Source organism: Sphaerodactylus townsendi, linkage group LG14 (assembly GCF_021028975.2).
Source record: "Sphaerodactylus townsendi isolate TG3544 linkage group LG14, MPM_Stown_v2.3, whole genome shotgun sequence".
Classification (NCBI taxonomy): Eukaryota; Metazoa; Chordata; class Lepidosauria; order Squamata; family Sphaerodactylidae; genus Sphaerodactylus; species Sphaerodactylus townsendi.
This window is the reverse complement of record NC_059438.1, coordinates 20,095,217-20,121,492: the sequence shown is the minus strand read 5'-3', so window position 1 is coordinate 20,121,492 and position 26,276 is coordinate 20,095,217. Positions and strand designations below refer to the sequence as shown.

Here is a 26,276-nt window from a genome sequence, read left to right as displayed (position 1 = left end):
GGAGAATGCACCAGTGCACCGGGTGCTTTCCCCCGTTGCTACGCCTCTGCATAAGGGTATAAAACATTGCCCCTGTTTCAACCACAAAATAGTCCAAGGTATGAGTAGTGGCGGTATTTCTGTGTTATGGTGTCTTTCCGTGTCTCCTAGTTTGTCAAACAGCAAGACAACTTGAACATGTTGTTTTATTTATTTAGCAACTATACATATTGGCTCTCCAGAGACCTGTTTGAAGTGGTAAGGAGGCAGTAATATGAAAGGCACTGTTGAAACCACCCAAGGAAAGCAATAATCCATGAGTGTATTTGGAGTCGTGTACAATTTCAGTCCTGTTGTAGTCCTTGGAGTCCAGCCAGGTACCGGTACATCCAAAAGATCTATCTTAACTGAAATAGAGATGGGAGCAATCCTAAGCAAGGAAATGCAACTCTAAAGTCTAAGGCCAAAATTAATGAGTTAGGTCAAATGCACAGTTTCTGCCCCAAATGGCCTTCCTGTTTGCCCCTTGTTCTTTTGCCGTACCAGCTATTATCCAATCATGGCATTGCCCTTCAAAAGTCCAAGTTCAGTAGTACTGTAAAGACCCTTAAAAAGTTCCAGGTTATAAGCTTTCATGAGTCAAAGATCACTTAATCAGATACAAACAAAACAAAGATCCATCAGCCATTATATCCAAGTCAGAAGGTGGGACAGGTGTTGCAAAGAAGGGCCAGTTGGAGTCAGGATGCAGAAGTTCAATGTGTGCCTCTGTGTTGTGAGTTCCTATTTCATGGGCCGTTGTTTGTGTGAGTCGGGAATGCTCTGGTTAGGACGCTACACAATCCAGTCTGTGGCCCCTTCCACACATGCAGAATAATGCATTTTCAATCCACTTTCAATGCAGTTTGCAGCTGGATTTTACTGTGTGGAATAGCAAAATCCACCTGCAAACAATTGTGAAAGTGGATTGAAAGTGCATTATCCTGCATGTGCGGAAGGGTCTTGCGACTTGAATCAGCCCAGTGAGCTATTGGTTGACCTGTTGGAGAAACTTCCAGATACAAAGGCAAATAGTGGATCCTGGGGCCCTTTCAGATCAGAGAAAGACACAGAACAGAAGGCTTAAACTCTGTCTTCTCTCCACGTTGCCATCTTGATCTCATGTGGCTGATAATTGTATATTTTAATGAAACAACAGATGTCTTATCTTTGTATTTATCATAAAACTCCAAATGTTTTGTCAGGCTTGACCCTGGGAGGAGGAAATTTATTCATTACAGAGGTTATTTATAGTTCACCTCTCTAGCTGAGGCTCAAGGCCAATTGCACATAATAAGTCAGTAAGTCAACAGGGTGATTTATAAACATCTGGAACCAACCACAAGTGAAGGAAAGTATAAGTATTAACACAACTCAGTAAGCAAAAGCAGAAGTTTCATAGCGGTGTGGTCTATAGTCCCTAGCCTTTTATCTGAAGCTTCTTTCGGAGCCGCATTTCTGTGCGAAAAGCCCTCTTGAATAATTTAGTTTTGCACAGTTTGCAGGAAGAAGAAGAAGAGTGTGGATTTTTATCCCCCCTTTCTCTCCTGCAGGAGACTTAAAGGGGCTTACAATCTCCTTGCCCTTCCCCCCTCACAACAAACACCCTGTGAGGTAGGTGGGGCTGAGAGAGCTCCGAGAAGCTGTAACTAGCCCAAGGTCACCCAGCTGGCATGTGTGGGAGTGTACAGGCTAATCTGAATTCCCCAGATAAGCCTCCACAGCTCAGGCGGCAGAGCTGGGAATCAAACCCGGTTCCTCCAGATTAGATACACGAGCTCTTAACCTCCTACGCCACTGCTGCCGGGATGATGGGATGTGGAACTGTCGTTCTGGATGGTAGTGAAAACCTCTCTATCATGTCTGGAGCCTGTGGCTCTTGAGAACAGGAGGGTATCTATGGAAAACAGCTTGGCCACTTCCAGCATTGAACTGTGCACCATGTGGAGTTTGGAGGTGGAGTGTTCAGTTCAATGCTAGATCAACTGTGAGCTCTGCCTCTGAAGTCCACGATGAACTGTAGGCTCGCCCTGATTGGGTCCAGCTTTCTACTGCTGATTCCACCTCCAAATCCATGTGACTTTGGAGGTGGAGCCAATAGTATAAAGCTAGCCCCGGCCAGGCTTAGCCTGCAGTTCAATTTGGATGTTGGAAGTAGAACTCTCAGTGGCGTAGGAGGTTAAGAGCTTGTGTATCTAATCTGGAGGAACTGGGTTTGATTCCCAGCTCTGTCACCTGACCTGTGGAGGCTTATCTGGGGAATTCAGATTAGCCTGTACACTCCCACACACGCCAGCTGGGTGACCTTGGGCTAGTCGCAGCTTCTCGGAGCTCTCTCAGCCCTACCTACCTCACAGAGTGTTTGTTGTGAGGGGGGAAGGGCAAGGAGATTGTAAGCCCCTTTGAGTCTCCTGCAGGAGAGAAAGGGGGGGGATTTAAATCCAAACTCTTCTTCTTCTTCTTAAAGCTGGACCTGTCTGGGTGGAGCAGACATCTTGGCGTAGAGAGGCACCCGGAGCATGTGCCCTGTCGTCCCACTGTAGATAAGCCTCTCTTGAGAAGTTTCTTCTCCAAACTCCAGCCTTCCATCAGTAAAAACAGGAGAAGAGGCATCAGTGAAGTATCATTTTGGTATGCCTAGACCTTGATCTCGCTAAAATTGTGTATTTCAGTTGATAATAAACACAATCCATATTTAATAGATGTAAGCATCTTTTGGAGTGTCACTGTATTTCAGTTGGGGTAAAAAAAAAATTACCATCCCTAAGTAAACTCTAATTCTAGTTTGCTGCTCTGTATTCTTAGCAAAGCTCAACCAAACCGGATTGCAGACATTTGAGAATCCTACAGTGCAGCAAACTAATTTGGATGTGAAAGATTGGCTGTCATCAATAATTATAGACTTTCCAGCAAGAGTAATAAATCAAAACATGCTTCTTTGTCCGATCGTTCAGATTTATGACGAGGGCTGTTTGTTTGCCCCCCCCCAAAGAAGCATGAAAAACTTCTGTCCTTTGGCAACAGAAATTAAAGGTCAAACTCCTGTTTTTAAATACTTCATTTTCTCTCGATCTCTCTTTTTCACGTTTTCTGTCAACAAACCCTAGGGAATATATTTTATGGGCTTTGAGACCTTGGAGACCACAAAAAAACAAAACAGAATGATTGCTTTGAGGCTGAAAGCGTACTCTTAAATATGATGGTACCATCATTTCAAAATATCTGTAAGTTGTTTAGGATTAATCTGCTGCGTAGATGTCACTTGGAAGCAATATACCCAAATAAATTCCAAACTCATGACTTCTGACCTTCCTCAGCTGGGTAGCCAGGAGGTTTGTGTGTGTGTGTGTGTATGTACACACACAGAGATATATACTGGCAGTGTCTCTCCCATATCTGAGGCAGAGGCCTTTCACATCACCTGCTGCTTGGTGCTTAGCTGGAGACACCAAAAATTGAACGTGGAATCTTCTGCATGTAAACACAATTGACTGCTTTTCTGTATGTCCCTTTTAGAGCTGGGGTTCTTAATCTGTGGGGTTTGTCCAGTGGTGGGATCCAAAATTTTTAGTAACAGGTTCCCATGGTGGTGGGATTCAAAGGTGTCGTGGTGTAAGCGCACCTTCAATGGGGGGCTGGGTGGGGAGCATGATAGGGCGTGTGGCACAGGTATTCCGGGTAAGTGGGGGCATTCCGGGGCGGGGCTGTGGCAAGGACGCAGCTGCTGCGCCGCCTCGTCCTTGGGCCCGGGGAAACTTCGAATGCCACGGCAGGCGCAGGCTGCCACGCACGCCGGTGCACCTCCTGCTAGACTGCTTCAAGTTCTGCGCACTACTGCTGAGAGGAGGGGCGTAACTAAGGCAAAAATCATGTGGCAAAATCACCAATTAGTAACCCCCTCTCGGCACCCACAAATAATTAGTAACCTACTCTCGGGAACCTGTGAGAACCTGCTGGATCCCACCTCTGGGTTTGTCTCCCCAGGGGAGATTATAGACAGACTCCAGGGGAAGTGTGAGTTGCCTCTCAACTATAAATTGTTTTTAAATTCAGGCTGTATTTTTGGCCATATTCACACAAGCATTTCTATTTCCTAACAAAACTTCGTTTCTATTTACTTTTTATTCTTTATTTTATTCTTTATCTTATACTTTAAACTTCTATCCCACCATTCCCCGGCTGGGCTCTGGATTGTGTATGTGTTCATTTCAATGATTGTGTATGTGTTCACTTCAGCGTTTTTAGTCCACTCCGGAGCCTAAATTTGAGGCACTGGATGAAAAAAAAAAGTTTGCATTGTTAGGGTCAAACTCACCCTGCCTAAAGTGTAGTCCAGATTCATGGGAGGTGTGGGTCATAAGATGTTTCCCAAGGAAGGTGTGACAGCAAACAGTTTACAAACCACTGTTGTAGAGATTTAATTTTTTTTCATGCATGTACATGAACTAATCAGTGCCACTTTAAGGACCCATCTATGGAAAAAATACTGTCAGAATCAGGCCCAATATAAGTCTGACATCCTGTTTATTTTAGATGCAATTATGTGGTCACATTATGGGAAACCCACCAGCAGAATGCGAATACCATTTCCCTGATGTTTACCTCCAGTGATAGGTATTCTGAGGTATGGAGTACATATGAGTTCCACACAGTCCATCATTTAAAAAAAACCCTGTATTGTGTCTGGCGCTCTTGCTATCTGTCTATACTTAAAAGCAACAAACGTTTTAGCTGTGCCTCACAGGGAAAGAGTTCCAGCCATTTTCTGCACCTCAGATCAATGATCCAAAAAAGTTGCCGTGCAGTTTTGTGTATCTTGTTCTCCTAAGACCAGAGGGTGCAGCACGTTTGGTAGCTGAAATTTCACTATTCTTGTCAACTCTATTGATTGGAGGCATCTCTCTGTGTGTGGAGATATAATTGTTTAAGTTTCTGCTTCTCCTGTGAGATATTTTGCAGGATTTCAGCGTTCCGTTTTAACCACTGTAACAGTTGATGCCGGTTTTGCTTACAGACAATCATGAGGCCTGCAGAATCATCTCACAGTTGCCATAAGGGCAGAGGCGTAGCTGCAAAGGGACATGCGGGGGGTGAGGACTGTAATAATGCCTGAAGCCAATGTTATTTATTAATAGATTTTATAATGGATTTTAATTTATATTATATTTTTGTATAAGTGGAGTGCTATGTATTCACATGTACTCTGATTTTAAACTATTGGCTGGCCAAAAGGCCGTAATAATAAATATCTATCTATCTCACAGTTGGGCAAATATCCAAATTGGGGCTTTATGAATTAACCAGCTCAAACTCCTGACCCATCTCATGTGAGGTTTTGGATTTTTTTTTTAATAGCCTGTTCATGTGACATGGAAATTCTTTACCATACTGTTCTGTCTCGCATCCACGCATAACGCGTTATTGTCCATGTCATTCTCTGCATTGCTTTTTCTGTCCTCTGGCAAGTCTGTGTCTGATTATGCTTCACCAGATACTGTGAGGTTTATTTCCACAGCTTGTCTGGTCATATTTGTAGGCCTTGGTGCAGAAGGAATTCCATCCTGTCTAGTTTCTCTGCTTGTAGTTCTTGCTGCGAAATATAGGTATGGGAGTAGAACAAAAGTCAGTGAAGCATTTCAGAGGAGGCAGGGTTGAACTAGCACATGGCAGGACATGCTATATTGTTGGGCACCAGCCAAATGGTAGACCTCTGGCCTATGCATATTACTTACCTTGTGGGCTAATTCATGCCCTGATTTTTCCTTCTGCAGCTGGAACATTCATGATTGACAGTTGCTCAAAAATATCTTGCTGCTTGCAGACGGAGGTTTCGAAAACAATTTTCTAAACCCAAAGCCAGATTGCTTGTGTCCTTGTTTATGTAGATTTCAGTCTGCGCACCTGTGCACTTGATTGGATTTCAGTATAGTGTGAATGGCACAAATAGTTGCGTTTCGTGAATGTCTTCAGAGCACCACTTATTTTTAGAAAGGACTTGCAGGTTGTAATAGATTAAGCCTCTGGAGTCTGCACAAAGGAACGTTAAACTTGACATAGTTAATTGCCGCACCATGGAATTTTCCGTACCAGAATCCACTTAACCGGTTGTTTTTAGACAGCAGATTATGGTTAGTGTATGCTAAATTTGCTGCACGGCTGTGAGGCATCCTGATAAACCTTTACCATATGAGGTGTTTCATCGATAAGTAAATATGAGCACCCCTGAACAGATAAGCAAGGGGGCAACAGGAAAACACTATAGGCACAGAAAACACTGTATACAAAGTAAATGCAGACGTTTTAGAGCAAAAAAATAAAAGGATTCTTTTTTCCAATATGGATGTTAGTGGAGAAAGAAATCAAGTGTGCATAGTTACGCCGCCTGCAGTATGAGGTGCTTTAGGGTTAATACTTGGCTTTAAGAGATAATACTGTTTACAGTCTTCAGCATACGTGACAGAGATTTATATTTAGAACACTCCACGCTCTTGATTGCCAGCTAACAAACTTATTTTAAGCTCACCAAGAATGCTGCTTTTTCTTAGTTTAGGATACTGCAAAACATTTACCCCCAAAATTGAATGGACGATGATGATGGTGTGTGTGTGTGTGTGTGTGTATGTGTGTGTGTGTTTTTGGCAAAATCAGACTTACCGTGTTTCCCCGAATATAAGACAGTGTCTTATATTAATTTTTGCTCCCAAAGATGCGCTATGTCTTATTTTCAGGAGACGTCTTGTTTTTCTGTGGTTTCTGTGCCTTGGATCAATGGGCAGTGCTTAAACAAACAAAAAAACTTTTGCTACGCCTTACTTCTCGGGGGGATGCCTTTATATTTAGCGTGACTTCAAAGCAAAAAAAAAAAAACCTCTGCTATGTCTTATTTTTCGGGGATGTCTTATATTAGGGGAAACAGGGTATATGTACTGAAAAGCAATTCTGGATGGTAACAGAAGGTCACCCTATTTTGGACAGCTCATATTAAGTTCAGGGCCAGCTTTAAACATTGCAGTTCCTTTGTGGTTGTTGCCCAAATGTTGTTCTGCCTCCGTAGAGGTGCTCCATAGAGGTAGCTGTAACGGTTGAAATCTTCTTCCGTATGCGTCTGCTCCAAATAGGAACATATCCCCAGCAATGGTAGCCCAACGCTAGCATGCAGATGTTCCATGCACCTAGAAATTTTGCGGAAAAATTAGATATGTGCAGAACTTACTGTCAAACCTTAAATAATTTTACCACTTAGACAGCATAAAATGCATCAGACCATGGCCACACAGCCCAGAAAACCAACAACGGCAAATAAAATGCACCGTTCATAATTTACTTCATCCTCTATGGGAAAGGCCGAGGATACATCCCTGCAGCGTTGAGAGCATTTAATGCCAAAGTGAGTCAACAAATCCTTTATGGGATCCCCATCTGGATAGGGGCATGGAGCAGAGAGGTTGAAAGGGTCCAGTCATATTCTCTTGCATAAAATCCCCTTGGCTTGCCCTTCTATTCTGTTCCCTATGCCCTGTGCTTAGAACAGCCAGCATCGGGTTGGAAACTCTGGCCTTGGTGCCGTATATCCAAGTTCTTTGGGGCCAGGATTTGTTTTAATCGAGATGAACTGGACTATACATCCCAGGGACGCTCCATCCTCCACACAACCCAGTGGTGGGTTAAAATCGAAGCCAAACTTAATGAGTTGGGTGATTTCGGAGGACCTAATGCTAATAGAGCAGGAGGTCTATGGGGGCTATCAAGAAGAGACTTTTGACAGAGTTTACCAGATGTTAGAGGAAGCTACTGTCCTGTTCCCTGATCTCTGGGAATAATTTCCATGGATAGATCTAATTGCAGCCCAGTAACTTTATCTCCTGGTTGGGAGGCCCGCATGAGAGCACCACCTTTAGCTAGGTGTAATGCCCGCCTTCTTCCCTTTAGCCTTGACGCACCTTGAATCCTACATAGTTATGCTGAAATGCCTGTGTGGCATGGGTTCTAGGGAAACAGCATCTCATATGCCGCCAGACTGTCCCTTTAAGTGATAGGTAGAAGAAGACATAATCCCTTCCTGCAATAGCTAGAAGGCATTGGTTACAGATAAACAGAATATGGAGATTCCTTTAAACAGCTTCACAACCATGAGCTGCTGGAAGCGGTGGCTAACTTTTTAAATGGTGTTATTCTTTTAACCTCACAGAAATTGTGTAAAGTTGTAAAGGCTGTTATTATCTTGCTAAGCTAATCTTAAACAATCTATATGCCATTGGGGTTGTATCAAATCGGACCTAAATTCTACTTCATCATCATCATGTGTAATTTTATTGAAAGCCATAGAGCCATTACAGTTATTAAGGCAAATATTGTTATACATTACAACTTCTGGAGCCAACTTTGTTATTCCAACAGGTAATTGAAGAAAAAAAAGAAAAAAAATTCACACTTAAAAATCCATCATTGAACACTCACAAATCTTTCACTTTCCCCTACAATATATGTCTGAATTGTATTCCCACCTAACTCTAAAACCAGTTTTAGGGCTCTTGACTTCATTTGTTTTATTACATTGTTGGAAGCGAAGATCTTTGTAGCTGCCAAGCATAGCTTAATAGAATAGGGCCAACCTCATATGGATAGTATAGGGATCCAAATCCGCAAGGAGAAGGTATAATTTGTCTGAGTCATAATATACCTGGGACAGGGATATAAAACTATTCAAAAACTTAGCCCTAGGCTCTGCGTACAGGGGGCAGTTCAGAACATAATGAGGTAAATCCTCTACTTCCTAGTTCATAATTTACTTAGCATGTGCAATTTCAACATTTGACATGTTTATGGTATTAAAAATTATAAATGCCTTCATTTCCTACAAGCAGAATTGCAAATATATCCAGTACTTGAGAGAAAACTGAAAGCTAATTCCCGCTTACACTGTTTTAGCACGTGTATCTTAATTTTTGCTCTCTGCTTAGAAAAACAGTTGTTAATGAAACATTCAGAGTTTTCCTCAGAGCCTTTGATGCAGTTTTCCCTACCTCCTTTGACTCACCCCTCCAGCAAGGTAAGGCTATAAGTTGCTTATTACCCTGTTTGTGGGTGTATGTGTTGAGTAATTTAAGGAAGAGGTGGAAAGATTAACCATAAGTCGGATCAGAAAGACAACCATGATATGCAACAGTTGAAAAGCAATGAAAGCATTGCGTGGTCCCTTTATGAAGATGAGGTATCTTTGGTGTCAAAATGCACCTCTGATTTAAGAGCTGTCTATGTCTTCAGCATTCCCACCTTGTCTTTAAAAGCATTTCACTCATTCAAAAAAAGTAAATATTTCATAGGGATTTTTTCCCAGTACTCTTCCAAATTTCTATTTTTTTTTCTGTTGGAAAAACTGAAAAAAGGCCCCAGAAAAGAACATGACCCAGTATCACTGGGTAAGGGTGCACAGGTGGCACAGAGTGGCAGCATTTTTGGCAGCGTCCACAATGGCATTCCCCAACCACGTGCTGCTTGGTGCTGTTGGAAAAAGGGCACGTGAGAGGGCTGGTGGGCAGAACAAGGACACTTGGGCAGGTGGTGGGCAGGAAGGAAGATGCCAGTGGAGGGCATGGTGAGGGCAAAAGCGGGGAAGGGGACCAGGGCACTCTGTGCTTGGGTGTCTCCCTGCCAAACCTGGAACTGGCCCTGATCCAGAGCTTTCAAATTCACTTGTGACCACCATGTGAAGGTTCGTTCAGCAGCTTCGAAGTAGATGATTGATATTTCACTTCATGTGAAGGTGTTTAGGACATGCTGTTTTTTTAAACTGCCTGCATATATATATATTGACTCAGTGGGGGCTTGGGGGGGCTTGTGGATCTGATGTGCGTGAGCACCTTTCTTGTGCTCCTGTCTTATTTATAACTTCTGTCTCCATGGTGCTTGAGTTGAGGAAATCGTAGCAGCCATCTTTCGGGTGTTTTTGTTTGTGTTTGATAGCTGATCAAAAGAAGAGATCAAAGGTAATGTTGCAAGCAGCAATTTTGGAGAGCTAGTCTGCTGTTCGAAAGATTGCGGTATCCTTGGAGAAGTGAAGCTAACCCAGTCATGCGTTATCTGCTTCGCTGAGATCAGGATTATGATGTCGGTCTGTATCGCGCACCTGTCAGATAGCTCTGGCAAAGACCTTTCATATCACCTGCTAGTTTTCAACTGGAGATGTCAGGGATTGAACCTGGGATTGTTTGTATGCAAAGTAGATACTCTTCTACTGAGCCAGAGCCCTGCTCTGCCTCAGGTCATTTGAATATGTCAGTTGAGAAGACGGGGGGGCATTCTTCAACATTTGGGTACTCTGATACCCGTTATCCCAAACATTCCAGAACGTCCTCCTCCGACAAGCAAAATGAACCTTCATGGCAAGACCAGCGTTTCATTCTCAGGTGGCCGCAAGAGATATTCCACAGAATGTACCTGCTAAAATAATTGTTAGGGAAATAACTGTATAGTTGGTTCTGGTGGGTTTTCTGGGCTGGGTGGCCGTGATCGGGTGGATCTTGCTCCTAACGTTTCGCCTGCATCTGTGGCTGGCATCTTCAGAAGTGTATCACAGTGTGAAACAGACACAGTCATAGTGTGACACAGACTTTTCTCTGTGATACACCTTTAAAGATGCCAACCACAGATGCAGGCAAAACGTTAGGAACAAAATCCACCAGACCACGGCCACACAGCCCGGAAAACCCACCAGAACCAGTTGAATCTGGCCATGAAAGCCCTCTGCAGTAAACTGGATGGTTATTATGATAATCTTGAAACGTGGAGGAATAATTTAGCATAGCTTGTTAAAGGAGAAAGATTTGCTTCCTATGAAAATAAAGGATTTGTTTTTCCAATATGGTCTCGGGTGAAGGACTGTGATATCTGCAGCAGCGTTCTTGCTGCCTGTGCAAGGAAATAGTAAGAATTCATTCTCTTGATTCCTCCTAATCAACAGGGAAGAATTGGTACCTGGTACATTTAGACCTCACAGTGACGGATGTGAATGACAACGTCCCAGAATGGGTCATGGAGCCCTTTCCATTCTTGGCCACTGTTTCGCCGAAAGCTGCAGCTGGTACTAAAGTGTATAAGCTCTTGGCTAAGGATGAAGATGAAGAAGAGAATGGAGCCATTGAGTATTTCCTTGTGGAAGGTAAAGACTGTTATAAAGGTCATAGATAGCATGGGAGAGAGAGCTCACCCGCTAGCACAGCCTTTTGGAGCCTGTGGACTCCTCTGGAGTTCTGACACAGGATAGTGAGGACAATCAAAATGGCTGCCAAAGGAAGCAAAGCCATGCACCCTGAGGAAGCCAAGTGCAGGGAAGAAGGGGTTAATTTTAAAAAACAGACTGGAAAGGAGGAGTGAGAGAGAATAAAACTAACATGGTAGTGGCAACTATCACTGAAAAAAAAATATTTTAATCTGTCCAGCCAGCAGTGGCGTAGGAGGTTAAGAGCTCATGTATCTAATCTGGAGGAACCGGGTTTGATTCCCAGCTCTGCCACCTGAGCTGTGGAGGCTTATCTGGGGAATTCAGATTAGCCTGTGCACTCCCACACACGCCAGCTGGGTGACCTTGGGCTAGTCGCAGCTTCTCGGAGCTGTCTCAGCCCCACCTACCTCACAGGGTGTTTGTTGTGAGGGGGGAAGGGCAAGGAGATTGTAAGCCCCTTTGAGTCTCCTGCAGGAGAGAAAGGGGGGATATAAATCCAAACTCTTCTCCTCCTTCTTTAATTGCATCTTTAGTATCCAATTAGATGCACTGCTGGGTAAATGCACAACTTGCTCCCACCCACTTTCTAAAAACACCTGAGCGCTGAAAAATGTTCAGCAGGCAGCGTCGTGTCCATGGCACTTCATTGGGGATCCCTTGCCCTAGGATTTCAAAATCATTCGTGTCAAGAGCAAGGGTTTTTTTTAGTGACATACAAAATGCAGCCAGCCTGTTCCGATGATCTCAGTTCCTTTTATTTTCCCCTTGCAGGTGGAGAAGATAGATTTGAAGTTGAAAGGGACAGTGGTTGGATTAAAACAACAGGCTTGCCTCTGGAGAAGGAGAAGGAGTATTTACTGACGGTCCTAGCTGCCGACAAACATGGTCACCAAGGGCCCCCTGTCTCTATTTCTGTACTTGTTGGACGTCGTCCACCACAGTTTGCCAATATGTCATACACGGTTTACGTCCCGGAAAACATGCCCCCAGGAAAATCGTGAGTACCCACAGAGGAGAAAATTCTTTAATAAAAAGGTCAGATTCTAAAACTGGAAACCGTAAGCATGTCAGCAAGGAATAAACAAATCTCATCCAGTTTGAAGTTTAGAAGTGATGGCATAGTGTCCTGGTGAATGTGTTGGGCTGTAACTTGAGAGGCATGGATTCGTGTACCCAAACATTGGAGGGCAAACAATGGGGCAACAGAGGACTTTTTCGGAGGTTGCCCCCTGTCACTGATTTCCAGAGGTTTACTGCCTTTGAAAGTGGAGGTTCCCTTTAGTCTCCATGACCAGTGGCAACTGATGGATGTGTCATTAATGAATCTGTCTAATCTGCTTTTAAAACCACACTGCCGTGAAGGTTGCTGATTGACTTTGGCCCTGTCATTCTCCTTCGGACTCATTTGCCTCTCGGCACTGCTGTGAGGAGAAAAGAGAGAAAAGAGAACCATCTGTAGTGCTCTGAACTTGATGGAGGAAGGGTAGGATAAGAATATACTTCCTCCTCCCAAGAATTTGAACTGTTGCAGCCAAGCTTGGGCTGCAGGTTAGACTTATGTGCATGCAGTATATTGGGACATTAATAACAGGAAAGGTGCAGGCAGTAGTTAGAGTGCCAGAGATGAAGGAAATTTACATCCTCAGACCCTGCGTTTTGCCCTCCCCGACCCCATGGTTGCTTTTGTTAAAACAACCCTCTTAAATATTGCTTAGATGTCCAGGCCTTTCAAATGACTTTCAGTGTGTGGAGGAGGGTTGAATATTTCAGAGCCTTTAAGATACAAGTATCGACAATATTAGCTGCTTGTGGTCGGTGAAATATCATTTAGCAGCTCATATTTTTTTTCAGAGTAAGTGTTATTTCAGTCTTAACAGATGTAGGTCTTGTCCCAGTAAAGTCCACGAGATTCACTTGTACTTTACTGAACTTTAGATCTGATCTGACAGCCTGTTATAATTTTGGTTTGTGTGCCACTGGCAGATATTGAGGCTTTCACGTCAGTGGGTTGCTATCCGATTTGCAATCTGTTGTGCCAGTGTCCTAAGAACTGCCATTCCTTTTTTTATCACTTGCTCCTTTGAAAGGAAGAGAGCATATGTTCATGTGGCCGAAATATGGCCAGCTTGGGGTTGATTGTGAGTCGTGTCCATCAAACTCACAGGGGCCATATGGCATCTGAAATAAACAGTAATCTTCTTTATGAAAAATTAAAGATTTCTATTTTAGCGTCAAAAGTTCCATGGCGTTAGAGCTTCAACTTGGTCACATGGAAGAGCTGGGATTTGAACCTGGTCTTCCCATGTCTAGTTAGGTACACAGTTGACTGAACTAGTATTGGAGCAGCAGTGGCGTAGGAGGTTAAGAACTCGTGTATCTAATCTGGAGGAACCGGGTTTGATTCCCAGCTCTGCCGCCTGAGCTGTGGAGGCTTATCTGGGGAATTCAGATTAGCCTGTACACTCCCACACACGCCAGCTGGGTGACCTTGGACTAGTCAAAGCTTCTCGGAGCTCTCTCAGCCTCACCTACCTCACAGGGTGTTTGTTGTGAGGAGGGAAGGGAAAGGAGATTGTAAGCCCCTTTGAGTCTCCTACAGGAGAGAAAGGCTGGATATAAATCCAAACTACTCCACCACCACCACCACCTCCTCCTCCTCCTCCTCCTCCTCCTCCTCCTCCTCCTCCTCCTCCTCCTCCTCCTCCTCCTCCTCCTCCTCCTCTTCTTCTTCTGGTGGTATGGAGTATGGAGTTACATAAGAACATAAGAACTAGCCTGCTGGATCAGACCAGAGTCCATCTAGTCCAGCATTCTGCTACTCGCAGTGGCCCACCAGGTGCCTTTGGGAGCTCACATGCAGGATGTGAAAGCAATGGCCTTCTGCTGCTGCTGCTGCTCCTGAGCACCTGGTCTGCTAAGGCATTTGCAATCTGAGATCAAGGAGGATCAAGATTGGTAGCCATAGATTGACTTCTCCTCCATAAATCTGTCCAAGCCCTTTTTAAAGCTATCCAGGTTAGTGGCCATCCCCACCTCCTGTGGCAGCATATTCCAAACACCAATCACACGTTGCGTGAAGAAGTGTTTCCTTTTATTAGTCCTAATTCTTCCCCCCAGCATTTTCAATGAATGCCCCCTGGTTCTAGTATTGTGAGAAAGAGAGAAAAATTTCTCTCTGCCAACATTTTCTACCCCATGCATAATTTTATAGCCTTCAATCATATCCCCCCTCAGCCGTCTCCTCTCCAAACTAAAGAGTCCCAAACGCTGCAGCCTCTCCTCATAAGGAAGGTGCTCCAATCCTTCAATCATTCTCGTACAGTTCCATGTTCCTGGTAACTGCTTGCTGCTGAGAATTAAGATATTGCTGATCTTAAGGGCTTTAAGCTTGGAACACAGTGCTGTGAATTCTACACAATTGCCTAGATTGTTTCTCCATGAGAACAAAGTTCTCAACCTGCAAGTCCAGACCTTCCACAGAGGTCCACGTATGGACCTCTGTGGTCCATGAATAAAGCATCTTGGTGTACTTGCGGCCATAGCTGTAGCCCTTGCCAGTCATTCTGATTTTGTTACTCCTACTTTGCCTGTTGGGAGAGCATGTGATCTTCTTTCTATGTGCAATTGCCATTTTGTATGAATAAGGTAATTCATGTATTTTCCAGCTTGGGTATCTGCGGTTGGGAGCTCTTCTAGAAACAAAAACAAAACCTGGTTTCTGATTTCATGCACCCAAGCTGGAAAATACAAATTTCCCCCTGTTCATGCAAAATGGTGGCACCACATATTGAAAGGATTGTTTATGGTTCCTGGTATGTGAGGCAGAAGCGCACAGTGACCTGAAAAGGACTTGATGTCAGTGGAGAATCAAACCTGTTCCCACCAACGTGGTCCTGTTCTTTCTACCATCTCTTTGTCACACTGTGATGTGACTGAATGGTAGGAACTTGCTTTACTGCCTTTTCATTGCATTCTTTTCTTTTATGTTCTAGGTTTTTGACAACCCGTGCTTTGTCTCATCAAAACAAATCCTTGAGTTACAGCCTCATAACCAATCCAAATGGCCTCTTCAGCATTAACCAGTCAACAGGAGACATCCACTTCAGTCGTGGTATGGATTATGAGAGTGATCAGCATCAGTACCTCCTTCTGGTCCAAGCAAGAGAAAACCAGGGGCATCTCAGTAGTACAGTTGAGGTGTGTGCTTTGCAGTAATATTGCATATTTGATTTCCCACTCACTTCTGTTTTGCATTTGTAGTTGCCCAGTAGCCCAAACTAGCTCAATCTTGTCAAAGCTTGGAAGCTAAGCAAGGTTGACTACATTCAGAAGTTGGATGGGGGACCAGCAAGGGAGACTGTGATACCAGGCAAGCCTATCGTCAGACAGGTGGCTGTTTTTATTGGGATCAGTTACAGTGTCCTGTAAGACATAATATTAATATCATGTACAGCCCTGTCTCATGGATGAAGGACCACCAAAGAAGAAGAAGAGTTGGATTTATATCCCCCCTTTCTCTCCTATAGGAGACTCAAAGGGGCTTGCAAACTCCTTACCCTTCCCCCCTGTGAGGTAGGTGGGGCTGAGAGAGCTCAGAGAGAACTGTGACTAGCCCAAGGTCACCCAGCTGGTGTGTGTTGGAATGCACAGGCTAATCTGAATTCCCCAGATAAGCCTCCACAGCTCAGGCAGCAGAGCAGGGAATCAAACCCGGTTCCTCCAGATTAGAGTACACCTGCCCTTAACCACTACGCCACTGCTGGTCCCAAAAAAGAATTTGAGGGTTGCTATACAGAGGCAGGCAAAGGCTGACCACCTCTGTTGATCTTTTGCGTTGAAAACCCGATGGGGCCACCGTATTTTGGCTGTGAGATGACGGCACTTTCCACCTCCACGTTATGTTAAAACATTCTTAGAAAACATCATTTGTCCATCTAATTGGGTGCCCCATTTTGAGATCTGCATGAAATCCTTTGCAGATATATAGGATGGGAAAAAATATTTTTAGCTCTGAAACACAGTTATCACATTTCTAGATACTCCAGCAACTTGGTACCTGGGATGCAGCCAGCTTCCTTTCATAGGAGGAAGAAGCATCTTGGCTGCTAATTGCTTCTTTTTTTATTTTGAAACTAAAGGCTTGTAGAAATCCCCTGCAGATTGTTATTTTGGGAAAATCTCTGTCAGGCTAGTCTACAGCAACAAAGACACACCGGGATCCATTTTGCTATTCCTACATGTTCGCTTCTGCTTTTAGGTTTGGGTTGTAATTACAGACATGAACGATTGCGCTCCCGAATTCCAGCAGTCTATCTATACCAAAGACAGCGTCCCCGAAACCGTGGCTGTCACCACCGCACTTCTGCAAGGTAAACTCCCTTTTCTTTAAAATTGTTTTGCATCTTGCAGCCAGAGTTGGCCTCCTAAATGAGGATACTTTGAATGAGGTTTTGGTACCCTGTTTCCCCGAAAATAAGACCTACTCCAAAAATAAGCTCTAGCATGATTTTTCGGGACTTCTGGCGGATGCTTGAAATATAAGCCCTACTCCCAAAATAAGCCCTGGTTATAGATTCCCGGCGCAGCTGATCTGGTCAAATGGGGTGGCGCAAAATCATGGGAAAAAAAATAAGACATTCCCTGAAAATAAGCCCTAATACATCTTTTGGAGCAAAAATTAATACAAGTCCCTGTCTTATTTTCAGGGAAACACGGCATCTGGGGGAGGGTGGAAGCTGTTGAAAGAGGATTAGTTCCCCTGGTTATCCTGACTGAACCAGACAAACGAAGATGGGTCTGGGTGATGAGAAGGGGACCCAGATGGAATGCGTGATAACTCTTAGAAGCTCTAGGTCTTTTGTGGAACTTGGCAGGTGTAAACAGTCTGAGCTGGGCAGAGGGAGAGAAATGAGTGGTTGGGGATAATAGAAAGTCAGTTAGTTCTTTTACTGAGGACTCAGGCTTCTCCGGGTATTTCTGTTCTTTTAAAATTGAAGAGAGAGTATGTCACATGATCTGCTACATATATGTGGTTGGTTCCTCTTAGTGGTGCTTCACATGCTGAAACCTCTAAGTCCCACCTCCTTAGTGATGAAATTCTTCTATGTGTGTTATGGGATATGAACCTCTTCGACAAGCGGTCCTTGAATGTCCAGGATGGAATTTCTGCTTATGTGCAGGAAACACACGGTTATTGTGTGCTGTCAATACCTTTAGGAAGCCACTTCTGCGTTACAATGAAAATGTTTCAAGCATCCCGTCTTTCGATGACTAATTGCTGCTGCTGTTGATTTCCAATACCTTGCTTATTCTCTTCTGTAGCTTGCTTGCGAGCTAAATTGTAAGCCACCTTGAGCCACAAGGAAAGGCAAAGTATGTTCTATCAAATAAATAAATACAAGTAAGAAAAACATTCTGACACTTGAAGGGTTTTCTTTTCCCACTTCCACAGCAACTGCCAGTGATTGCGACTCCGGAGAAAATGCAGAAATTCTTTACTACTCTCTGAGCTCTGATTTCACCATTTCTCCTCATGGCATCATCTTCCCAGCGACAGAATTGGACTACGAGCGCCCCAACCATCTTTATGAGTTTGTAATTATGGCTGTAGATAAAGGAGAACCACCCAGAACTGGGACAGCAACCGTCAGGATTCATGTCTCCAATGTCAATGATGAAGTGCCCAAGTTTTCACAGACGGTGTAAATATATGTTGTTGGGTTTTATTATAGCATTTAGCGATTGTTCTTATCTCTGTGTGGCAATGATTTATGCTGCGGGTACATCAGCAGCATTTGTTAACCTCAGCATATTAAGCAAAAGATAGCAAAGTGTCATGAATAACGTAGTGTGAAGAATTGGACAGTCACAGGGAATTTGAAGCTGACTGAGTCAAAGGCTCATTCCGCACATGCAGAATAATTCACTTTCAAACTGCTTTCAGTGCTCTTTAAAGCTGTGCAGAATGGCAAAATCCACTTGCAAACAGTTGTGAAAGTGGTTTGAAAACGCATTATTTTGCATGTGCAGAAGGGGTCAAACTGTTGGTCCATTTAGTTCAGACAGTTTTAGGCCCGTTCCACACAGCAAATTTAGACTGGGTTGCAGCCAGGATAAATGAACCCGGCATAGCCCCAGTGTGTTCACATGGCCAACGAAAGAACAGCAGAAATCGCAATTCTTGTAAAACTCAGATTGGCTGGGGAACCCGGGGCAGACTCACTTCAGGAGCAGGATCCGTTTGAAGTCCCCCCCCCCCAACCTGGGCTTTATCCCACCCTTAACCCATGTTTATTGGCCTGTGCAGAGCGGGCCTTAGAGCGTAGCTGTGTTGAAGTTATATTTGAGTCTGGTAGCACCTTAGAGACCAAGAAGACTTTAGGGGGATCAACTTTCAAGAGTCAGAGGGGATGGAGGAAGTTTCGACTCTTGGAAGGTTATACAGTTGTCCCTTCCACATCACGACTTTCCATCATGGTTTCAGTATATCGCAGGTTGGCATGAGAAGGTACTGTAAATGGGAATTTTAATGACATAATAGTTTAATAAAAGGTCTGAACAGCTACAGATTTTTCCCCCTTCAAATTAACCTCGTAGTAAAAGAATTGTTCATAGCATGTGTACAGCAGTCTCTCGTGTAACATCTTGGAGTGATCTTTGCCTCTTACGCAGTTTTCCAGATTGCAGGGGGTGCCATGCCCCTAACCACTGGGATGTGGAAGGGTTAACTGTGCTCCTAAAAACTTGTTGGTCAGTACAATGCTACTGGACTCCGATCCAACTCATTTGATCGGCAGTGGCTGTCCCGGGTCTTGGGCTGGGTTAACAGTATGAATAGGGTTAGTTTTTCTAGGTAGAATTTTCCATTGTATTTTAAATGCTTGAGTTTTGTATCCTTTCGTGAGTTTCCATAACCACAGTTTGGATTTTTTTAAAAATTCTGGTAGCTACAAGAGTTTTGTCTCGGAAGATGCGGGTCCCAACACCTTGATCGTCGCCGTTCATGCTATAGACCCCGATGGAGATGGTGTTTCTTACAGTATTACTGGAGGGAATCAAAAAGGAAACTTTGTTATCGACCCTCAGAAAGGTAAGGGCGGTAATTTCCTGTAGCCACTAGTTGTTGAATGCAACTGTGTCAAAAGGGTCTGAACCCGTTTGCATTCTTGGATATCCTAGGGACTGCTGACTTCAGTAGTTTGTTTCCTTGGTTTCTACAGTTGCTCTTAATTAGTGTCCTAACATGATATATTCAAAGTGAAGCAGATACTCTGCTAGGTTCTCTGAAGTCATTGGCTTTAGTTCCCCCCAAATTCCCTGTATAACAAAGCAGGAAATGGCTGATGGGACTCTTGACAACTGGTGGTTTTTATGACTTCTTGGCATTCCATTGAGCTTGAAGTCCGTCACATCATGTTTCTTGGTTTCTTCCTTTTTCTGCTTGCTCTGTCTTTTCTGTTGAGTTCTTCCTAAGCATATTACCAAGCATGTACTACCCATTCCTGTTGGTGCACCCATTCCTTTTTCTGTATGCTCTGCCTGTCCTGATCCAAGCCTTGCCAAACATACTTCCCTGACACCCTCTTAATTATGCAGCTTACTCTAAGAAGGCCCATAAAATTGGGTATCCCTGTCACATACGCTTCCTTTGGGCAATATTTTCAACTCTGTCTTTAGAAATTCTGCATTCTTTCATAAAGCCTCCTTTGGGAATTCTTAAAGCTATGCTGCCCATTTTAAGAAGAGAGCAAATCAAGGAACCATTGTCTATTCAACAGCTAAATTGTTCTGTTATACCTTTCGCCTACACTCGAATAAGATTCTCAGCAGAAACCTCCCTGGCGATAAAAGATAGCAATTTGCCACACTTATAGCTTTTGCCCTGACATGTTTATTTGGAAGGGTAGTTGATCTTGGTGATAGAGTAATTTTCCAAGCTAGTGGGTTTAAGATTGCAGTACAAGTTGCCTGTTCTTAAGGAGTGTAGCGAAACTCTGCAGGAGGGAAAAAGTTTTCATAAATCCCAACTGGATTTTGTGGAAGCGCTCTAACCTAAGGCCTCAGCCCCAAACATTCTTATTCACCAGCGAGCAAGATTTGAATTGGGAAAGTCTGCGATTTCATGAGTACTGCTACGCTAAACCAGAATTGTATTATCTTTTTTTGAATTAAAAGGGAAGAGAATATACTCTTGAGTTTCTGTCACATTTTTATCCTCCCCTCCTTATAGTGACATCAGAGCAGGGCAGTGACGAAGACTGGGGGAACTGTGGCTGAGGCACGTCCATGTGTGCCCTCCCCGCCCCAACACACTCCTGAAATGCCCCTGGACCCACCTCCCCATGTGACTGCAATGGCGGCGCCCAGGACAAGCCGCCCTGGAAGTCCCCATAGCAGCCCCACCTCTGGAGTAGGGCCCCCCTCCTCATTTTTCTTTTCACAACTGTCCTATAAAGTAGGTCAGAGAGAGAAAGAGCCCCTTCCTCCCCAAGACACTGGCTCAAGGTCTGTCGATTTCATGACTAAGGAAAATTGAAGAAGAAGAAGAAGAAGAAGAGTTTGGATTTATATCCCCCCTTTCTCTCCTGCAGGAGACTCAAAGGGGCTCACAATCTCCTTGCCCTTCCCCCCTCACAACAAACACCCTGTGAGGTAGGTGGGGCTGAGAGAGTTCTGAGAAGCTGTGACTAGCCCAAGGTCACCCAGCTGGCGTGTGTGGGAGTGTACAGGCTAATCTGAATTCCCCAGATAAGCCTCCACAGCTCAGGCGGCAGAGCTGGGAATCAAACCCGGTTCCTCCGTCGACTCCTATTCCAACCGTTGACTCCTTTTCCAACACATGATTTTTTTTTACTGTCAAGTCATAGCTGGCCTCATTGGGTTTTCAAGGCAAGAGACATTCAGAGGTGATTTGCCATTGCCAGTCTCTGCGTAGCTACCCTGGACTTCCATGGTGGTCTCCCTTCCAAATACTAACCAGGGCTGACCCTGCTTAGCTTCCAGGATGTGACAAGGTCGAATTAGCCTGGGCTATCCAGGCTGGGGCATAACATCACAGTGACTCTTTGCATTGATGAACGTATCTGTTTAAATAATTGGGAATGATTTGACTTCAGCACATCTGCTGAAAGGAACACTTTGAACCAGAAATAACTGAGGAGTAACTTTTATTGGGAGTTATTATGATAATTTTACCTTGACTGCAATCAGATTGTTACCCTGGCTTTGCGTGTGCTCGTCTGAGCTCAGGAAGCTAATCAGAAGAAGCCACAGATCTGTCCTGCTCTTCGTTTGATGTGTCTTAGGGGTTCGCTTTTCATGAAATTTTAATTTGGGTGCAAATAGTGCTCTTGCAATATTAATGCTCCGGATTTGAATGCATTTCAGAGGAGTTCCAGAAAGATGCCATCAAATAATTATACAAAGAATTGCTTCAGAAACCTTCTTTAGAATGCGACTTCCTACTCTCCTTTATGAGTTTTTTTTTTTTTTTGCAAACGCTTAAGCAGCATGGCATGATGAATAACACAAATAACACCGGTGTTCAGGTGAAATCGCCATCAAGTATAAATTGGTCCACTAGGGCTTAAGCCATTTAATTAACACAGGTGTTGGAGGATCCAGCCGTTGATGGTGCCCCATTACGGTCTTCTTTACATCGAAGTGCCTCTTTGCCATGGGGTTTTGTTGATCTTCCCCTGAAAGAGAGGGTTTGAGGAAATGGATCACTGCTGGACGCCATCATGCGTGTTAGTTTTAATCTTTCTACTAGTTTTTATTTTACTGCTGCTTTTAATGGTTTTAGTTATTTTACTTGTATACGTGCATTTTTATCTGTATATGTGCATTGTATTGTACACCGCCCGGAGCCCTACGGGGATGGGGCGGTATAATAAATCGAAAAAAAATAAATAAAAATAAATAAATAAAATTACCTCAGTTGAACCATTTTGGGTCTGGCTTTCTTTATTGCCTCTGGGCTGCCAGATTGAATTTCTCCACATTGCTTCTCAACCTTGCATTGGAACTGGGGACAAAATCTGAAACTGGAGATAGGTGGAGGACAGACACTGAATTTTGGAGTCCCCTGACTGCAGGATCTGTTTTGGAGTCCCCTGACTGCAGAACCTGCTGAAATGTAGGCCTGGTTTCAAATATCTGTATTAGTCCATTACACTAACACTAATTACTGTACTCTTATTGATGTCCAGAGAGCAAGAACTTACAGAGCCTCCTTTTCTGCCAACTTTCATGTGCTGGTCTCTTTTCTGGGGAGCTCACAGGAATGCAGAACCGTTGGTATCCATAAAAATTCCCAAGTATTTGTTTCTTTCTACATAGCAGTGCAGGACAGTGTCCAAAGATGCTGGGAACTACATTTCCCACCATTCCCTTGATCCCAGTTACTCCTGTGAGCATAGATGGCAACACATACAAGCCCTATTGCATAACTTTTTGAAAGCACTTCTCACTGTCTCCTACTGCTGGTAGCGGTTGGGGTTGCCACATCCAAGTTATTTTTGAGTTCTCCGCCCCAATGTTTTCCACCCAAAACCGAGGTGGCACTGTGGGCGCTTTCGCACATGCGGCATAATGCACTTTCAATCCACTTCCAACGCACTTTGCAGCTGGATTTTACTGTGCAAAATAGCAAAATCCACTGGCAAACAATTGTGAGAGTGGATTGATACTCGGCATGTGCGAAAGTGCCCTCTGTGAGCCATCTTGGAAGCGATCGGCTAAAACAAGGTCATATGTGAGGGAGAAAAACCAAAAGAAATAATCTCATCTTGCGAAAGAATTGCTTCTGATAAAATTGGGCTATATAACCCACGAAGGCTCCTCTGCAATAAATCTGTTTTTATCTGTAAGGTACCAGTTCTCCTTGCAGTAGATTAAACACAGTTTCTCTGCTGTAAAAAATAAATTCTTGGCCATCGATTTTAGTTTTTAAGGGAATGATACTGCATCTCCCCCCCTCCCTCCCTTCCTCCCTCTGAGAACCATTGTCTGCGATGTGATTTCATGAGCAGCCCCCTCCTTTTCTCTCTTCCCCCGAAACTGTAGTGACTCCTGTTTGAAGATGGCACTGTCACTGAAATAAGCTCAGCCTCCCAGAATTCCATGGCGAAGCTGAGGCGTGTGTCAGAAGCAGGCAGCTAAGGCAGAGACATGGCATTTGCAAGAGGAAAGTGAGTGACACTTGTCACGTCACTGTGGTCCATTTGCAAGTGACACTTTTTATTACGTCGGGTAAATAATAGATGTGATGAGTGTCGGCGTCAAAAGAGTGACATTTGCTCACTTCAGCTTTTCAGATAGGCCTAGCTTTTTTATTTTTCGGGTTTTGTCAGCCCTTAGATGACCCCATGTTTTTCTGGCCTGGGACTCCTTTGAGCATCTGTTTTGCTCAGTGGCGTAGGAGGTTAAGAGCTCGTGTATCTAATCTGGAGGAACTGGGCTTGATTCCCAGCTCTGCCGCCTGAGCTGTGGAGGCTTATCTGGGGAATTCAGATTAGCCTGTACACTCCCACACACGCCAGCTGGGTGACCTTGGGCTTGTCACAGCTTCTCGGAGCTCTCTCAGCCCCACCTACCTCTCAGGGTGTTTGTTGTGAGGGGGGAAGGGCAAGGAGATTGTGAGCCCCTTTGAGTCTCCTGCAGGAGAGAAAGGGGGGATATAAATCCAAACTCCTCCTCTTCTTCTTCTTCTTCTTCTTCTTCTTCTTCTTCTTCTTCTTCTTCTTCTTCTTCTTCTTCTTCTTCTTCTTCTTCTTCTTCTTCTTCTTCTTCTTCTTCTTCTTCTTCTTCTTCTTCTTCTTCTTCTTCTTCTTCTTCTTCTTCTTCTTCTTCTTCTTCTTCTTCTTCTTCTTCTTAATGCCTCAGATGCCGCATGCAGAGACTTGCAGTGGTAGAATAGGAATGTGAGAATAGATTATTGCTGTGTCACCCAGAAGTTGTATTCCCTACCCTGGAAATAGCTGTCTTTTTCTTACTGTGGGGCCTTATACTGAGTTCAGCTGTTGGTCTGTCTAGCTCAGTACTTTCACCGGCTGCCCAACGCCTCAGGCAGGGAAAGGTATTTCCCACCATCTGCTACCTAAAATCCTTCAACAGAAGATGTCAGGAACTGAACCTGGTTGTTGTAGATCAGGGGTCCCCAACCTTTTTGAGCCCGTGGAATTTTGACACAGAGCCTCGACAGCGTTGTTGGGAACTCAGAATTCTCAAAAGTGCAAGCAAATCCTCTGAAAAAGAGAAATGGGCAGTTCCCAGGTAAGGCACATTTATGTGCCATTGTTCCCTTTTCTTGTACGTGTGGTAGATTAATCCGGAATGGTTTCTTCAGCCTTTAATAAACTAGATGTGTTTTTTGTCAGTGGCAAAACAAAGACTCTGTGTTGTTCTCAGGCCTACCTTGGAAGAAATAAATAGTTTCCCATTTAGTTACATAACATATTCATAGATGTTGAGTATTATAGTAATCAACGTATATTCAAAATGGTGCTCTATCTTGAGATTTACCCTTGTGATTTGCTTGATCCTGGATGGTACAATGAGCACAAAGGCACAGAACTTGACTATACCACTTTGGAGGTGAAAGGACTATACCACTTTGGAGGTGTTTGTATGCTGTTTCATACTTGAAACCCTCCCCCTGTCCTTCTTTATATTCATAGAAAAATATCATATCAGTGAGAAGGTTAGAGCTTTCCTCCTGGATGTACTAATTTTCCTGGGGCTTTTTTTTTTTAATTGGGGAGCATTCAAACATGTGAGCCTCCTGCTTGCACTTTAACTTTGGTGAAATCTAGCAAGACTCGTGCCCTGTGGTTCTGCTGAATGTAGTTCTCCTCACCTGGACTATAAATGTCACTTCCGGTATAGCTGCTGTGTTTGTTATTAAAAAGCAAAACACAAACTACATATGTAACTGTCTCCTCCTTTTCATTTTCCTGTTCATTTTTCTCCTCATGGCCACCTTGTCACGCTGAGAAATACTCCATAGCTCAATGGATGCAACGTTGACAACTCCACAAACAACAAACACGCTGGATCAACCGCTGCTTTATCAATTGTGCTAAGCCCACATATAAAGTGCAATACTCCATAGCCCCAGTAATCCCAGGGAACTCCATGGCCAAGCAGAGATTTGAACTTGCATCTTCTCGACCCGCATCCAACTCCCCATTAACTTACAACTGCAACTGGAACGAGAACATGTTTTGATAGTAAAAACACCATCTCTTACCTTTTACAGGCTTAATCCGCCTCCGCTCCAGCCCACCCCCTAAGCTCGAAGGACCGGAGTACGTGCTTAATGTTACTGCTACTGATGACAACATTTCTGGGGGACCGCGCTCATTTTCTAGCACCGTGTTGGTTATTGTGCACGTCGATGATGTCAACAATAACAAGCCAGTATTTGAGAAGGTAAACATCTGGAGAGCGTAACTTGTGTTGCCAGCATCTTTTAGAGGGTGCTAGGAATTTACAGCTGCATGTGCCTTGCTAGCATACATAAATGCAGCAAAAATCAGGCGTGACTGATGTAGATTCACAAAGGGCTTCCTGTGAAGGACATTCAACATCCATGTGGCAGTCTTGAAAGCGTAGGTTTTATTATCTGCAGCTTTCACGTACTATTGCTGCCTGAGGGAAGTAGCTAATACCCTCCTGCTCTTGAAAGAACTTTTAATACAACAACATTTGTGTGTGGAATAAAAACATTTATTAACAAAATTGGTTCAAGGTAAACACAAGCGTAAGGCGCAGCATGGGGGGGGTCTGATCTTATGGTATGTATACTGGGCAGCCAAATATTGCTGTCCCCCAGACATGTAAATTTTTCTCAGCACGCCTGCCGATGAAAAATTATAACGCACACTGGAGCAGCTGTGAGATTCCAAATGGGCGGCCGCCACTTCCTGAAGACTCCTTGCTGCCAGGGGCGCAAGCCATCTAAGCCCACGTCTGGGCAGGTGATCCCTTGGCTTGCTCCACCCCAAACCTCGTGAGGAGGTTCCACCACAGCAGG

General features: G+C 44.0%; 1 protein-coding gene across 1 annotated transcript in view; it reads left to right on the top strand.

Moving 5' to 3' along the window:
• Window positions 1–26,276, top strand: part of LOC125443768 (neural-cadherin-like) — a 109,001-nt gene that overhangs the window by 21,734 nt on the left and 60,991 nt on the right. The window contains exons 2-8 of the mRNA XM_048516077.1: window positions 10,979–11,176; window positions 12,011–12,236; window positions 15,232–15,436; window positions 16,497–16,608; window positions 17,691–17,940; window positions 19,186–19,328; window positions 25,500–25,672. Coding sequence (XP_048372034.1) covers window positions 10,979–11,176; window positions 12,011–12,236; window positions 15,232–15,436; window positions 16,497–16,608; window positions 17,691–17,940; window positions 19,186–19,328; window positions 25,500–25,672 — 1,307 coding nt within the window. The remainder of the gene's footprint in view (window positions 1–10,978; window positions 11,177–12,010; window positions 12,237–15,231; window positions 15,437–16,496; window positions 16,609–17,690; window positions 17,941–19,185; window positions 19,329–25,499; window positions 25,673–26,276) is intronic.